General features: G+C 43.9%; 1 protein-coding gene across 1 annotated transcript in view; it reads left to right on the top strand.

The window, feature by feature from the left end:
- Positions 1-649: 649 nt before the first annotated feature.
- The window catches only part of UBTD2 (ubiquitin domain containing 2), a 110,049-nt gene continuing 92,845 nt past the window's right edge, over positions 650-17,853 (top strand). Inside the window, exon 1 of the mRNA XM_075009672.1 lies at positions 650-826. Within this exon, the coding sequence (XP_074865773.1) occupies positions 757-826 (70 nt within the window). The 5' untranslated portion in view covers positions 650-756. The remainder of the gene's footprint in view (positions 827-17,853) is intronic.

A 17,853-nucleotide genomic window follows, 5' to 3' on the forward strand; every position in this document is an offset into this window, starting at 1 on the left:
TATTGTCCCAGGTGGGGGAGGTGCTGCCGAAGGTGGGGAAAGTGGTGCTGTGGGGTTCTGCCCAAGGCAGCACTGATGGGTCTTGTCCCAGGCAGGAGAGGCGGTGCTGGGGGTCGCTGTCCAGGGAGAGGGCACTGCCTGAAGCAGTAGTGGGGGATGCTGTAAAGGGAGGGGAGCTGGGGGGGGCGCTGTCCCAGGAGGGGACCTCTGGGGGGAGCTGCCTGAGGTGGCGCTGGGGCGCACTGTCTCAGGAGGGAGACGCCGGGGGGCGCTGCCCGAGGGTGCGCTGGGGGGCGCTGTCCCGGGAGGGGGCCTCTGGAAGGAGCTGCCCGAGGGTGCGCTGGGGGGCGCTCTCCTGGGAGGGGGCGCTGCCCGAGGCGGTACTGGGACGCACTGTCCCGGGAGGGAGGCACTGGGGGGCGCTGCCGCAGGAGGGGGCGCTGCCCGAGAGTGCGCTGGGGGTCGCTGCCCGAGGCGGAGCGAGGGCCCGGCAGGAGGTGCGGCTGTCCCCAGGTCCCTGGTCCGGGGCGGGCGACCGAGCGACCGAGCGGCCGGCAGACCCGCCCCGAGGCGGGGTGCGTGGCGAGGCCGGCCCGGCGCAGCGCGGGGGGCGGAGGCAGAGGCGGGCCCGGGCGCAGCGCTGCGGGGCGGGGCGGCCAGGGAGCAGGAGGCGCGGCGGCTCCGGAGCCATCGCGCCTGCCCGGCCGGTGGCGGAGCTCGGAGGGGAGCGGCGGGTCTCCGGGCCGGGCGGGCCCCATGGGCGGGTGTGTGGGCTCCCATCACGACTCCTCGGGCAGCCTCAACGAGAACTCGGACGGCACCGGAGGTGAGAGGCGCCGCGGCCGGGCGGGGCTCCGCGGGGTCCCTCGTTCCTCACCCCCGGCACCGCGGGACTCGGGCCTGTGGGGTCTTCCGGGGGGGCCTCCGCATGCATCGCATCCCTGTCCGCTCCCGGGGCCTTCCGTCCCCTCCCCCGCTGTGAGGGAGGGCGGCCCGGCCAGGCCCGGCCCCTCAGCGCCCCCGGGGTGCGGTCCCCGTGTCTCCCACGTGCCCTGAACCCCTCGCTCGCTGTGCCGGGTGCCGCCGTCCCGTCCCGTCCCCGGGCGCATCCCCTGGGCGAGCCTCGCCCCTAGCGCCTTTACTGCAACTTTCCCGAAGTCAGCTGCCGCCAGCTGCCTGGCCTCGGCCCTCTGCTGGGGCTTCTGAGCAGGCGGGGGCCGTGCGCTGGGGCGTGGGGAGGCAGCGGCGAGCCCCGGCCCAGGCCGCCCTCTGGCGGCTTTCCTGGCCGCTTGCGCTGCCCAGGGGCGGCGGGGGCTTTCAGAAGTGCCCCTCGGAGGCCAGTTCTGCGGGGTTGAAGAAGGCTTGGGACTGGAGTGGTCGGGACGGACCTGACCCCTCGTGCACTGTCTCGCCGCGAGGCCATCCCCGAGAACTTCAGGGGGTTTCAGAAGAGGAACATTTAAAAATCACAGAAGTGAAACATTTGTAATGTTGAAAGATTTCAGCTTTCCAGTCCACCCCATACAGAGCCATAACTAGCCTGCAAGCCAGTATCAGACCTTCAAATCTCGTCTTGATAACGTTTGTCCCTTCAATGAAGATCAGGCTTCACTCACACCAGAGGGCAGATCAAAGTGGTGCCTTGTGTTTTATTTGGCTTTTTATCCTATAAAGTAACATCTGAACTCTGTTCTCTGTATTAGTACATAGAAAATCGTTTATGTTGGGGTGTATCTCCTGATTACATTGCTTCTCTGCTTTCCAATAGGTAAACACTTTCCCTCAGTTTATATTATTGTTGTTAAATTATAATTGTAGTAAAAGTGCTGAAGCAGCATGTGTTAACTATCATGTTAGTTACCTGTCTGTTCAAAAGGCACAGATACAGAGGAAACAATTCTGCAAAGTAAATACTCTGTACTTAACCACTTCAAATTAATTTGTAGGGGAAAAGTAAGATGGAAGTATGACCTCCTAGGTCACCTAAATCATCTCCCTGTTGCCACAGCGTTGTTCTTGGTGGTATACTGTGTATTACTTTGTTTAGACTTCTTTCAAAGAACACAACTGATGAAGCATTTTATGTGTGCATAAAATATAAAAAGTACAGCTCTTAAACCAAATGAGCTGCCTGCTCATTTCGGTGGCTCTTCGAACCATGTGTCTCTTAAATCAACACCTGTTTTGAAGTTGCATAGGATTTAGTGTCACAATTCCTGTTAAAATAAAAGGGAATTACGTAGCTCTTTCTAAATCACCTTTTTTCCTGAGACTTTAGGAGGGAAGTGAATGGGCTAACATGGTTTTTCAATACCAACCTGTTGTTATGTGACCAGTTATTAAAATTTTAAGGGGGTGGAGTGAACAAGTTCGTGGCTGTCTTTCAACAATACAACTTACAAGAAAAAGAAGTTTTATAACTTTTAAAACCATTTACAAGGCTTGGATTTTTCATAACATCGATGCAGTGTGCAGCATTGTTTAGTAACTAAGCATTTTAAAGTGAGGCACAATTGCGAAAACAGCCTTGAATAAATCAGAGAGGTAGTTGAGTTAGTCTGTATCTTCAGAAACAACAAGAAGTCTCCTGTGGCACCTTATTGAATGACATATTTTGGAGCATAAACTTTCATTGCATCTGACAAAGCGGGTCTTTGCCCACGGAAGCTTATGCTTCAAAATACCGATAGCCTCGACTATGAATTTCCTCACTTTTAGCTCATCTTTGATATCTATTCGATTAAATACAGTAGCCACAAAACTGTTACAGTTCTTCAGCGGAAAGTATAATGCCCTCTTATTACACTCTCAATGGTAGTGTATAAAGCGGACAATTTCAGTAGATGGTAACAAGTATCAGAGGGGTAGCCATGTTAGTCTGTCCGCAAAAACAAAAAGAAGTCCTGTGGCACCTTATAGACTAACATATTTTGGAGCATAAGCTTTCGTGGGCAAACACCCCAAAATATCTGTTAATCTAGTAGAATGGTAAAGTTTATTGTCCCTGATTTAGCTAGTAAGGACTTGCTTCTGCTTGCATTTAGAGAGCATGTATCAGTATGTATTTTGGAGCAAATAGCCTACTGTGCATGACTGCGTTAGCACAGCAACTGGATTTGCCAAACCCACAATTACAAACTATGGGAAGGCAGGCTCAAACTCTAAGAATTATGCACTCTGACTCTGTTTCATGTAAATTACTCGATATTGCAGTTGAATTATATGGAACTGAATAAAAATATATTTACAAACTGCCTACTACTTTGTGTGTAGCCTAGTTTGAAATGTTATTTCTCTTTTTTTAAAAAGGTAGGTATAGTTCAGATGAAAATGTATCAATATACGTTTTTAATACACCATACTATCAGTCAAGATGTCAAAAACAAACTTCTGAGTCTTGGATCTAAAACTTTATAAAATGGTTGATTGTGATAAATACAAAATCTGACTCTTGATATCTCAAGAAAACTTATTACTTGAGACATCTGACACCAGACTGGCCAAAGCAGTGTAGCACATAATGTAAAGGGAATCCTAAATGAGGAAGAGGATAAGATAAATAATCTAGTAGGTCATTTCTGTTTCTAATTTAAGATTCTGTGATCTAGTACAATATATCCACCTTTCGGCCTGCTATAAGTGGATAGGGTCCTATAGTTAATTGATGAAGTAGGTTTTATCCACAAAAGTGCATGACTTAATAGATTTGTTAGTCTCAAGTGCCACAGGACTGCTTGTCATCTGGAAAAGCAGAACCAAAACATCAGTGTTAACTGCTGAATTGCCAGTGTCTGAAACGATGTAATAATTGTTTGTTGCAAAGCTTTAGACTTTCTCCTAAAGAAAGTTAAAGTTGCTTCATGAGCTAATACTAGTAATGATGAGACTGGTTAACCATGCCTGATCCTGAAGGACTCTGACCCAGATCCTGATTTCACTTGCACCGGTGTGACTCTATAACAACTCAAGGGAAATTGATGGAACTTTGTGGGATTAAATCAATATAATGCACGTGAAAATCTTCTCCTGTAATCTCGTGAGTTCAAGCAATTGCTACCACTTTACGTATCCATTGCTGCTCAGTGAAGTTGCTAAAATGGCTTAATCAAATACAGTTTCATTCTCTTCTGATTTGCTGTAGAGAAATTAGCATACTTCAGGGTCAGCAAGATATTTGCATTAGTTAGTCCTTAGGGTAATTTCATTAAGGTATGTGTATGTGTCTACACTAGGGATCAGCAACCTTTCCAAGACCAAGTGCTGAGATTAGACCTTTTGGCCTCTGTGTACAGTCTGAGTGCTGATACTGAACTTCAGTAATAGTCCTACTTAACAGCAGCTTTTTAATAAATTAAAGTGCAGATCTTTACTGTTTAGGTGGTGGTTAGTAGCATTAGCTGGTCTTCTGTTAATTCACGGGGAGCATGAGTTTGAGCAAGCTCCCAGCTGCACAGGGGAGGAGGGGTAGGGCTGAGCTCCCATCTTGCATGCCAATGAAAATTGGTTCTCATGACCTGCTTGGCACCAGTGCCGGGGATTGATGACCCCTGGTCTACACCATGATCTGGCCAGAAATATTGACACATGTCTCTTGTTTGTCATAAGTTAGTATGTAGTGCAGGCTTAAGGCCCAATCCTGCTCCCATTGGCTTCAATAGGAGGAGCAGGCTTTTACTCCATAAACCAGCAGATGCTGCTTTGCCCACCCTACTGGACAGGGAACAGTCTCTGCAGGCTGTCTCTATTTTTTTATGGTGCTATAGTGATATACAGTGCTCTATAATAGGGAAAAACAAGCGAAGTGTAAAACAGAATTGCTGCTCCAAAATGTTGCATAAAAGCCAGCAGAGGTAAACAGAGGTACCATAGTCAGTCTTCATGGAATGGGGAGTTTCAGGAGAAATGTGGAAAGAAGAGAGGAAGGATCATTCTCATATACTAATCACAATAGTCCTTCACAAAAACCCATCAAATAATTTACTCAGGTTTCCCTTTTATATGTCTTGTTAAAGATAATGGTGAGCTTTTACAACTCTGAGAAAACTGTCTTCCAGTACATTGATCTGGGGTTAAATAATGGAGGGTTTTGTGTTTTTTGTGCCTGCTTTTTGGAGTTTCATAAAGATCTGCACCACATTATGTTCAGCTTGGTTCAACATTCCATAAACATTTAAAAGAATTCTTTTTGCCAAAATGGGCTACATCTGGGTCCCATCCCCTTATGCAAGCTATTTATTTTACCTTCTGGCCTTTGAGATTTCCTTTTTATTTTCTTCTGGTAAGTCTGTTAAACTGTCTTCTGTTAGGCATTGCACAACGGTAGTTTGTGTTGTCTTGCTGAACTTTGCAAGCAATAGAAAGGCAGTTATTTGTACAGAGGGAAGAGAAGGCGAGATACCCAACTTCTTGAAATTTAGGCACCACAGGTCATTACAGATAAGTCTTTGGGCTGCAGCTGTCTCTTTGCTGCTGTTCTTTCTGACATGTAGCACTTTAAAGACTAACAAAATGATTTATTCGGTGATGAGCCTTTGTGGGACAGACCTACTTCATCAGATCAATTTCATTTCCAATACAGACTGACAAAAAGAATGTAACGAGATTACAGCGAGAGATTTGTGAGTTAGTGTTCATATTCAGATTCAACACATGGTATGAACAGAGACATCAGTTACCTCACACAGAACAAGGGCTGCTTCCCTTCCTTTGATGCTCATAATTATCTCAGACAGGACAATTACCATTCCCCCACCCTCACCCCCATCCTGCAATCCTATTTGATTTGTCAGTTTTTATTGGTCCTCTGTACTTACATATGTCAGTCTGTATTGGTAATGAAATTGATCTGATGAAGTGGGTCTGTCCCACAAAAGCTCATCACCAAATAAATCATTTTGTTAGTGTTTAAATTGCTACATTTCTGCTGCTTTGTTTTGTTGGAGTACAGACTAACACAGCTACCTGTCTGTTACTCCTTCTGATATGTTAGCCTGCCCACTGGAGTTCTCTGTTGGTAGAAAACATTCCAGTAGTTGTGTTTTCACCTTTTGGCTTTTTCTCCTGCTTCTAACTTATGATGGCATCAGGAGCAAATAGAACCGTGATTGCATGCTCAACTGGTGCTTTGGGAGAGATGATTGTTCTGAGTGCTAATTCTTATTGCAGTGCTTAATATTGTGCCCTTGGCTCAAAACAACGAAGGGCAAATTAGAGCTCTTGGTCTAAACTTTGTCCACCTTAGAAAAGATTGTGTTAAAATATCTTTATTTGATGCTAGTGTAGCACTGCAGTGAATGCTTCTGCTCTGAGGTGATAGGAACTGCTTTCATAGTGTTTGTTGAAGGTTTCGCTAAGTGGAGTTTAAGTAGGTAGCAGTCAGAGGTTAGTATCTCAGTCTGACCAATGCACTAACTCAAACCATGGGTAACGTAGGTTTTTAAAGAGAGGGCTAGTGACTGAAAGGTAAGAAGCTTTTTGGTATACACTTTTTAGATAAGAATCCATGAAAAGAGTACTCTGCGTCCATATAATGTTGCCTGTCTTGTTTCGTTTATTTAAGCTGTAAACTAGCGTGTGCCAGTACAACACATGATCATAGGCAAAGAAGAAAAAAAATGCTTGCTTCAGCATTCTCTAGTCTACAATATGTACCAGGTATATTTTTGTAAGAAATGGTCTCAAATTTGCAGTTGATGTGTACTGTTGGCTTTCATCATACTTTTTGATATGTGGTATTTTTTTGTGAATTTTGTGAAGATATAGTATAATTTGTTTTTCAAAAGCTATGTTGTAAGGAAGGTTTAAACATGGACTCACACTTTTTATAATTTGCTCCAGATCTGTCATAAGAATGTAGTGCGAAGTGTGAAGCAGTCATATGTCAGGTTTATACCAAAAGCAGTCTAATATTTCTTGTTCAGATAACCTAAAACTCCTGATTTCAAGGGGTGTGGAGTTCCGACACAACACCCGTTGAAACCAATGGCATCTGCAGTTATGTGCAGTACTTCAGAAATCAGGCCCTGAGCATTTTTTTTATTGAAGTAAAAGTGTCATTTGATCAAACTAATGGGACAGATTTAGATTTATGCAGTTGTTTCAGTGTCACTTCAGTATTGTTTTACCAAGTGAAATAAGGTGTTAATCTCTTTTGTCAACAATAGCTGACTGACGATGCAACTGATTGTTCTTTTCATTCGCTTGTTAACATTGGCCACCTCCCCCAATAATTATTTGCATTCAGACACTGGTTAGAGTGATATAGAAATAATATAAAAAAAAAAAAAAGGTTTGATTACTCTATTTGGGGTTTCCAGTGCTACAAACAGCAAAATTCTCCACCATTGACTATTAAATACAATAAATGAAACATTAGTGGTGCTTTAAAGATTTGTAACTATAGTAAATATTAAGAGACGATACTACAATTAGAATTCTGGTCTATGAATAGAATTCGCAGAAGAATTGATCTATTTTTATTACCATTTTATTACACTTTAGCTATGTGGTTTGAAGGAATTTTTGTAACCTTGATATTAATCTAATGTCCTTGTTTAAAATGGAAAGAAAAAAATACTCTTGAGTGGTGTTTGTTTTCTGAAAGCAAAGAAATATTGAAGTACTTGAAAGAGACTGAAAATTCTTTTATACAGTAAACTCTGTTTTAACTGGTATTCAAATAACTGGCATTCCATCCTGTTTGTAAGCAGCCAGCAGCTATTCCTCCCTCCCACCCAGTGCCTGCCAGGCAGAGCGGCTCCCCGCGTGGCATGCCCCCCCCCCAAGGTGCGCAGTGTGGCTATGAATGAGCTGGCCAGAGTGGCTATCCATGCGGCATGGTGCTCCTTTCCAGAGAGGTTTGCAGCCATGCACAAGCCAGCCAGAGCAGCTTCCTTCACAATGCCCCACCCAGAGAGGTGTGTGGTGCGGCCATGCGTGAGCTGCCGAGAGCGGCTCCCCACGCAGCACAGTGCCTTCACTCAGAGAGGCTCACAGCATGGACATGCATCAGCTGCCCAGAGCAAACTGGAATATCCGGTCCTGGGGCTGCCAGATATGAAAGAGTTTACATAAGATCTCTCATGAACTCAATCATGCATTGTTGTATAAAAAAATCAGTTAAGTTCTTAAGCAATTGTTTTTCATTTGTTGTCTCTACTTCTCTAAAACTCACATGGTTTTGATGTGACCACTTCAGTTTTCTCCTTAGCACTTTATAGGATGGCTCTTTGAAACCTGTGAATATATAAAGCCACAAATTAATTGTTTGCAGAAGTTTCATATCTCCAAATTGCTCTTTCATCAGATTCTGGATGGGTTTATCTATGCTTTTGTTTAAAACCTGGGCAGTGAGTCTCTCAGCCCAGGTCTGTCGACTTGGGCTTCCACTGTAGCTCTGAAAACAGTAGTGTAGATATTTCAGCTCAGACTCTGGAAGCCTATGAAAGTGAACCTCTGTGCTGCTCCTTTTAGATCCATTCTACAAGCTTGATTCAGTAAATATAGACTGAGGATTGCAGCAGTTTTAAAACACAGTGAACACAGCAAGTAACTCCTTGAGCATGACCCATTGCAATACTCTTTCCTCTTGCCGTGAGTTGTTTCCTTATGTGTAGGTTGCATATTAGTCCCGTGGATTCTTTAATAATACTCAAGCAACACTCTGCGGTTTGGAGATCAGGCCTAGAGTTGCTAGAATTACTAATAATGTGAGAATAGAAGTCACTCACTGAAGAAAAACCTTTTGGATTCGCAATGGTTTATTTAGTCAGTTAATAAAAGCACAAATGCTCTAACCCAGCAAGTAGGTAAATTACCCAAGAGAATTGTCCATCCATCCAGCATTGGACCCGTCATACATTCACTTAATAGTTGCGGAGACCAAGACTTGATGGTCTATGAATGTCATCCTCCCCTGTATCTGGGATGCTAAACGATCCCAACTGCTTAGGTTAATCCTATCAGAGAGTTGGTGACCACAGTGAATATTAATAAGAGCAGCAAACGTCTTTGGTCCATTATTAAATTTCCTCACCCTAATAATGTTGAGGTCTCTCTTAGAGTTCACTTGATAATGAGTAGGATGTCTTCATGTCTCCCTCCTATTTGTGAGTCCATTGGTGGCTGTTCAGCCCGATTGTGAAGCTGCAGGCCTTATCACAGAAGGGGCAAGTGTCACAGTAGCTGTTGGAGGGGTGCAGGACGATTTTTACTGCTCTCCTCTTCTTTTCTGCCTCACCTCATCTGCACTGCGTCAGGACCTCTCAGATTGTGCCACCCCCTCACAGATTACTGCTCTCCACTGGGGACGGTCCTGGGCAAGGTCTTCCCAAGTGTCGACACGGATGTTGCACTTCTTCAATGTGTGCCTTCAGCACGTCCTTATATCGCTTCCTCTGGCCCACAACGCTCCTCCGTCCTTCCTTCAACTTGGAAAACAGAATTGGTTTTGGGCGTTGCTGATCAAACATCTGAACCATGTGACCAGTCCAACGAAGTTGTTGATGAATGAAAATGGCTTCAATGCTGGTCATGTTCAGCTCTTCCAGGACATTAGTGTCTGTGTGTCTATCCTCCCAAGAGATATTTAGGATTCTCCTGAGGCACCATTGATGATATTATTGAAGTGCCTTCACATGACGCTTGTATGTTGTCCAGGTTTCACATGCTTACAGTAGCTTTGGAATAACCACTGAATGGTACACAAGGACCTTTGTCTTGGAATAGATGTCCTGGTTTTCGAAGTCACTTTGTCTCAGGCATGCAAAAGCAGAGCTTGCATAGCTCAGACGATGCTGGATTTCTGCATCTATGTTGAATTTAGCAGAAAGATGACTTCCAAGGTATGGGAAATGCTGCAGATTTTCCAGCAGGTTTCCATTGACCTTAATATAAGGTACACAAGATTGTCCCATTGGCAGGAGTTGGTGGAGCACCTTGGTCTTTTTAACATTCAGTGGGAGGCCGAGATTCTCATATGCTTTTGTGAAGGTGCTTAAGATGGTCTGAAGGGCTCTGTGAGAAACAGCAGCAACCTTGTGGTCACCACCACAGTAGAGGGGTGGTTCAGGAGCTCATTATAGTGCTCCCTCCAGAAGTAAGGAATTACTTCATTGTCTTGCAAGAGCTGAGTACCATCCTTTTATCTCAGGGGATCAGTTCCATGGTTCTTGGTCCATAAACAGCTTTGGTGGCTTTGAAGAAACCTCTTGTGGTGTTGACGTCTGCAAGATGCTGGAGTTCTCATGCCTTCTCAGTCCACCATTGGCTTTTCAGAGTCCTTGTTTTATGTTGGACTGCTGCCTTGGCCTTGATATGTACTCCTCTCTTCATTGTGCAGTTGCTACCACTTTGCCAAGCCCTAAAGGTTTTCCTTTTTGCCTCAATCATGTGTTCAATTTCCACATTGTTCTCATCAAACCAGTCCTGATGCTTCCTGGACTGGTAGCCAGTGGTTTCTCCATAAGCTCCAATGATGGCATTTTTTCAATTGACACCAGTGTTCTTCCACATCTTCGAGGTGTACTGCTGACAGCTTCCTTTGTAGAACTATCTGGAAGTCACTTCATCTGGTAGGGTCCTTCAAGCCTTGTACATTGACCTTTTGTCAGAGCAGTTCCCTTGGAGTTCTCCATTTGGTGACAATCCTAATTGCCATAATAGATCAAATAAGGCAGTGATCAGGCCAGAAGTCATCAGCACTAGTCATTGCTAGTTGAGGTGTTCTCATATTGTAGGTTAGTAGTTACCTCAGACTTATTGGCACATGGATCAGTGATATTAAGGCAGTCCTGCAGTTTGACTTCTGCTAATGTTCATATCCTAAAATAACAGCAGAATACCAATTTATGGGTGTTCGGTTGCATGTCAGCAGTTTAGTCATACATATCACAGCATTCTGTCTTATGCTGTCTTGCAATTTAAGATCACCATTCTTAAACTACTTATGCAAAAGCCTTCAAAGTTTTGTATCCACATGCAAAGTTGTTATATTACAGGGTCAGGTCTGTAGGGCTCTATGAGTTACCGTATTACAGTAAACCGTTGATTTAATGGACCAGTTTCAGGGGAGGGTTGTCTGTTGTTCCCAAAGGTCTCTTAAATGCAGGGTTAACTGCCTCTGCCAGGCTCCCAAATCTCCAGTTGCCCCTACCCCACCTCCCCCCCAAAGAATAATCAAAACAAAAGAAACCACTCTGACTTACCAGAGCTGTTATTGGAGAGACCATTGGACCTCCACATGGCTGGCACCCTGCTATGCGTGGCTGGCAGCACCACCGCGCCTCTTGGAGGAACCACAGCCAGAACCGCCACACGCTCCTCCCAGCAGGGTGGGCATGAGTGCTCTCTGCCCGTGTACACCCCACAACCCTGGAGGGAGGACTGCGTGGCGGCTCTGTTGGAGGGGGTGGGACCTCCTCCAGGCCATGGCAGAGGTAAGTACCTTTACTTTTGGGGGGTGGTGCGGGAGACGGGGAGAGTTAGGATTTTACTGATCCCAGCGGACTTGGGGAACAATGGGGAGACATCCGTTGTTCCCAAAGTCTGCTAAATTGGGATCCACAAAATCAAGGGTTTACTGTATATCTATATTTTAATTAAGCAAATCTCTATTATAGGCTGTAAAAGCAGCATCAGTACTCATCTGTTCCTCATAGCTTCTCCAAGCTTTACTCAGAGTGAAACTGAACAAAAAGGTTGGTTTTACTGCTTATATTAAGACACTGGCAGGGGACACTTAATAAGGGCTGGATAAGGTGTCAGGTGACAGAGGCTGCCAGTTGAGGCCTAATCAGTGTAGATTAGAGTGGAAGAATTACATCTTGTGTCTGCTGAGTCATATTTAGCTTGTGGTCACCTGTGACCATAGATCCTTTTCCACAGTACTCCTTCCTAGATAGTCATTTCCCATGTTGTATGTGGGCACGGATTGTTCCTTCCTAAATGAAGTATTTTGCATGTTCTCAATAAGTCTCCAGGCCTTGGGGAAGTTCCAGAGGATTGGAAGCTAACGTGCCCCTAGTTAAAAATGGAAAATGAAATGATCCAAGTACCTCTAGGCCTGTCAGCCTGACATCTGTTCCAGTCAAAATAACAGAGCAGCAGATAACTGGTTTCTTTTAATAAAGAATTAAAGAAGAAGAATATAATGCTAATCAATATGACTTTGCCTACAATGAGCCCTAGTGCCAACAGTATGATGCAAATTAGCAGTCTTGAAAATGCAAAAGATGGCTCATTTGCATATTTGCCTGGGTAATGTGCATATTCATGAGACTAATTTTCATACTCACACCGGAGAACAAGGGCTACGTCTACGCTTACCAAAAACTTTGAAATGGCCATGCTAATGGCCAGATCAAAGACTACTAATGAGCTGCTGAAATGCATATTCAGCGCCTCATTAGCATGTCGCCGGCCATGGCACTTCAAAATTGCCACGTTTCGCTCCTGTGTGGCTCGTGTACACAGGAGTCCTTTTCCAAGGGGATTTCAATGTTAGTGGGGTCCTTTCGAAAAGGCTCCCCCCCACCCCAGCGGCCGCGCTTCTACACGTTGTTTTGGAGTCCAGAAGAACGCCTTCTGGACTCCAAATCACGTGACCTTATGCTAATGAGGCACTGGGAATTTGCATCCGTGCCTCATTAGCATATTTCAGGCTGTTTATTAGCATGCTCCGAAAGTGGCATGTGTAGAAACAGCCACAATGTAATTATAACCAGATTAACATGGTCAAATGGATGTTTCTAGTGGGGTCTTGCAGGGTTCAGTTGTTTGCCTTATGTTATTAAATATCTTTATCAATGATCCACATGTCATCATTTCTGATAAATTTGCACGTGACTCAAATGTGGGGGACTGGTAGATAGTGAAGAGGTTTTGTATCCATATGCAAAGGTCACTGATACAGAGGAGTCTGGATTGCATGGTAAGCTGACCATAAACTACATACAGTGGACCCCGACTTACACGATTTTGACTTACATGTTTTCTTCAATAATGGCTACGTCTACACGTGCCCCAAACTTCCAAATGGCCACGCAAATGGCCATTTCGAAGTTTACTAATGAAGCGCTGAAATGCATATTCAGCGCTTCATTAGCATGCGGACTGCCGCGGCGCTTCGAAATTGATGCGCCTTGCCGCTGCGCGGCACGTCCAGACGGGGCTCCTTTTCGAAAGGACGCCGCCTACTTCGAAGTCCCCTTATTCCCATGAGTCCCATAAGGGGACTTCGAAGTAGGCGGTGTCCTTTCGAAAAGGAGCCCCGTCTGGACGCGCCGCGTGGCGGCAAGGCGCATCAATTTCGAAGCACCGCGGCAGTCCGCATGCTAATGAAGCGATGAATATTCATTTTAGCGCTTCATTAGTAAACTTCGAAATGGCCATTTGCATGGTCATTTCGAAGTTTGGGGCACGTGTAGACACGGCCAATGTGAGTCAAAATGGTGAGCGGTGGGGACCTGGGAACCAGGTGGCAGCCTGGCTCCTGGGAGTGGCAGGGATCCAGGAAGCAGGCAGCAGCCTGACTCTGGTTCCCCGCCACTTGTAAATGACCAGAACAGCAGAGCTGATCAGTTTCTCAGCTCCCGCAAGTGGAGGAAAGCTGGGAGCCAGGCGCAGCCAGGACCGGGGGACGAAGGCGGCAGGGCCCCTCTCCTACCTGGTCCTGATTTGTGTGACATTTGAATTACGCCTGGTTGCCTAGAAATGCATTTTAATATGGCCAAATATAAATTTATACATCTAGGAACAAAGAATGCAGGTCATTCCTATAAGATAGAGGACAGTGGGAAGCAATGAGTCTTAAAAAGACTTTGGGGTCGTGGTGGATGGTAAGTGCATATAAGCTGCCAGTGCCAAACGGCTAATGTAATCCTTGGATGTGTATACAAAGTCATGATTCAGTGGTGACGTTATCACTGTATTTAGTACTGGTGTGAGAACTGCTGAAACGTTGTGTCCATTCCTGGTGTCCACAAGTCAAGGATGTAGTTGGTAAATTTGGAGAGAGTTCAGACAGACCAAGGATTGAATAAAGCGGGGTTTCTCAAATGTCATTGCACTGCAATCCCCTTCTGACAAAAAAAAATTACTAAATGGTCCCAGGGAGCGCCTGAGCCCTGCTACCCTGAGTTGAGGGGTGTGGATGGAGTGCCTGTGATTGAGCCCTGCCACCCAGGGTTGAAGACAGCCTGAACCTTGATGCCCAGCGCTGAAGCCCTTGGGCTTTGGCCATGGGCATCAGAGTTCAGGCTTTTGCCCTAGGCCCCAGCTGTTCTAATGTCATCCATGACAACGCCAACAGGGATCTCTGCAACCTGCTGCCCTTTAAGGACTTCTTTGTGGCTCCCGATGCTATAATTGCAAAATCGGGGGGGGGAAAACCTCTCCCGATTATTTTCAATAAACAGGGAATGTCTAAATGTCCAAAAATGAAAACTTATGTCTAAATAGCAAACAATAAGTCATCTCAAAATGTTGGATAATTCTCCCTCAGCGTCTTCCAGAGAGAGAAGGTTCAGGAGTGAAAGTCAGGAAGACAGTGGTAAAAACACACATGCAAAGTGTGAGGAAACAGAATATGTAACAAGTTTGTGAATGTCCTTCAGTAAACATGTATTACCGTACAAATCATTGTGTGTATGCTGTTCTTAAAATAGACGCTACAAAAAGTACGGTTTGATGTTATTTTCGAAGGACTGTCTCATATTCACATGCATTGCAGCCCTTGAATTACTAAGTTCTTTACCAAATTTTTTTTTGCTATTTTGGTTGCTGACCCCTGCCCCCATTTACATGGAGTTGCAACTAGTATTCCTTTGAATTTTTTCCATCCGTGAGTGCAGAAATTTTATGTGCACCTGGGCATGTGTGGATGTGTACCACCAGTAGAGCGAGACATGCTGCCAAGTGTGGGTGGTCTGCTAATCAGCTGGGCACTTTGGTCTGAAGAAAGATAGAACAAGATCAAATGATTATAACTTGAAACTCTATGAATTCAGACTAAAATAATTATTAGTGACAGAGAGAGAGCCGTGTTCATCTGTGTTCTATCAAAACAAAAAAGCAGTCATGTAGCACTTTAAACAAAATAACAAAATAATTTATTAGGTGATGTTTTTTCGTGGGAGAGACCCACTTCTTCAGATCATAGCCTTACCAGAACAGATCCAATATATAAAGCACAGAGGTCCAAAAATTGTTATCAAGGGTAACAGATCAGAAGAACTGTTATCAAGATTGGCAAATCAGAAGAGCAGAGGGAAAGCGGGGTGACGGGAGGGTTTAAGAGTTAGATAAAACATCAAAATGTGTAAAAGAGTCTTTATAATGGCTCAGGTAATTGCTGTCCCTGTTCAAACCACGTGCTAATGTGTCAAATTTGAATATGAATGTTAGTTCTGATCATTCCCTCTGTAGACAGTTGTTTCAGTAGAACACAAACTTTCAGGTCTTTCACAAAATGTTAAATGGTTTGTTTTATTTATTTATTTATTTGTTTATTTGATACTACAGCTCTGAATTTGCACATGCTGAAAGTCATCTGACCAGAGCTATAGGTTGTTTTATGCATATATTTGGCTTTTGGAGTCCCATTTGTTTTGTATATCAAACCAAATGGTATTTAGTATAGCTGGTGAATCTGACTGTTGGGCTGACGCACAAGGAGTGTTCAGCTAAATTCTTTATGGAATTGGCTGAACCACGCAGCAGATTTTCATAGTAGTTGTCACATGACATCACTCTGCATAAAAACTCAGTGAACAAGACAGTCTTCAAAATTACCCTAAATCTAAAAGTCAAAGGCTGTAAAATGACCCACTGCATGGGCATAAGGAAGGGAAAAATACCTGGAGTCAGTTACTCTAATACTTCTGTCTTGAATGGTTGTTAAACGAGACATTTAAACTGTAACTAGAGACCTGAAAGTTTGATGAATTGGCCCTCTCTGTTATCTGGCTGAAACCTAAGACTTAGTGAGGAAAGCTACTTTCCCTGGGACATTTAGAACAATAAAATACTATTGCTGCATTTTTGTTTTGTAGTTCTATCTCAAACACATAAAAAGTATCAATCAATCGTTGAAGTTTTAATATAAATTATCAAAAATTGGCAAATGCAACAATTAAAGTTCCAATAGGACCTTTAACTCTCTTACTTTGCAAAGACTGTGTTTTTCTGGACTCTGCTTTACGATGTGCGGTGTAGTTTGATATTTGACTATCTTGAGCTCTGTACAATAAAATATTCAGGAGGTTTCATGTGGTCAACGTAATGTTCCAGCTGCAACATTAATTTTGCATTTGCTGATTTTTTGCTATCTATAGGCCTGGTCCTGCAGCCGTTACTCACTGTTGTCCTGTTTTATTCCTGACTTAATGGGACTGATGCTATTCCAGTGAATAATGGCTGAAGGATGTGGTTGTATAAGCTGAATTACAATTTTTAATTTTCTAGTTTTCTTAAACATACCTAAGGCAGTATGAATACTTAGGGTGTATCCACATGAGCCTCCTCCTTTTGGAAGGGGCATGTAAATGAGGGAGTGTGAAAGAGGCTAATGAGGCACTGTCATAAATATGCATAAATAATGGTGGCCACAGCGATTTGAAAATGCCACTTTCGAATCGTGCGCCGCCCATGTAGCTGGGGGCCTTTCAAAATGACCCCCAGGACTTCAAAAGCTCCTTGTTCCCATTTGTTTTGAGAAGGGGCTTTCGAAGACTGGGGGGTCATTTCAAAAGGCCCCCAGCTAGACAGGCAGCGTGCAATTCGAAAGTGGCACTTTTGAAATGCTGTGGCTGCAGTTATGCTAATGAGGCGCTGCATATTCGTGACACACCTCATTAGCATCTTTTGAACTCCCTCATTAACATGCCCCTTCCAAAAGGGCTCCTGTAGACATCCTTAGACTGCTCAAAATACTGAAGACACTGTCACTTTTAAAGCTACGTTATTTTCTTAGTTAAACTTGTTGAAATCTTAGTGGTGCAAAATGAAGCGGTACTGTAAATTCTGAATTAAAGTATAGAAATAGCGAATAATATCTGCCAACAAAAGTGCATTTATTAGTTTACTTGAACTGTTTTAAGACCTTATCATCATTTTAGGGCCTTCTTATAGCAGAAACTGCTCATGAACTGCAAACAGTAACTGTAAACTTTTCACTGTATATGTGTAGTAGCTAACTTTCAGTTCATACTTTTTTCCAAAATTGGGAGTGGAATTACTGACTTCTCAATGAGAGATTATCAGGAAAACATCCAAATGTGGCTGTTTCAAAGTCATCTGTGAGAGGGCCATGGGAGCAATTTGTAGCAGGTTAAAGAGTTAATGTTTCCTTCTCTTTTGCAGATGTCCAGTATGATCTGGGATTAAAAAAAAACTGCCCCAAAAGATGATCCTTTTTAAAAGAGGAATAATTACATACAGAAATTTGTAATAGAAACAGTTGTGGTTCTACAACTTACGTGCTATTAACCATTAAAGAACTAACTTTGATACTTGTTGTGTAAACTATTTTTCATTGAATACAGCCAGTAGTAGAGAATTTTTTTAACGGAGCTGATGGTTGGAGAATCCTCAATGCAAAAACTGGAATTTGAAGTCTGAATTCCCAAGCTTATGGTGTAAACAAGGAAAGGTTTTTATTGAGGAGTTAAGAGTATGTGTATGTGTGACCTCTGATTTCCCAGTGTTAAGTGTGAGAGATCAGTAACAAAGAAAAGTATTTGGAATTCTCTCAGTGAAAGTGTACAGAAAAAAAATCTTAGATTAAAATGTTAACTACCTGTGTTATGGTGTTGCATATAGTATGTATGATATCATACAGCCTTAGTAAATAGGAGA

Source organism: Carettochelys insculpta, chromosome 15 (assembly GCF_033958435.1).
Source record: "Carettochelys insculpta isolate YL-2023 chromosome 15, ASM3395843v1, whole genome shotgun sequence".
NCBI classification, from domain to species: domain Eukaryota; kingdom Metazoa; phylum Chordata; order Testudines; family Carettochelyidae; genus Carettochelys; species Carettochelys insculpta.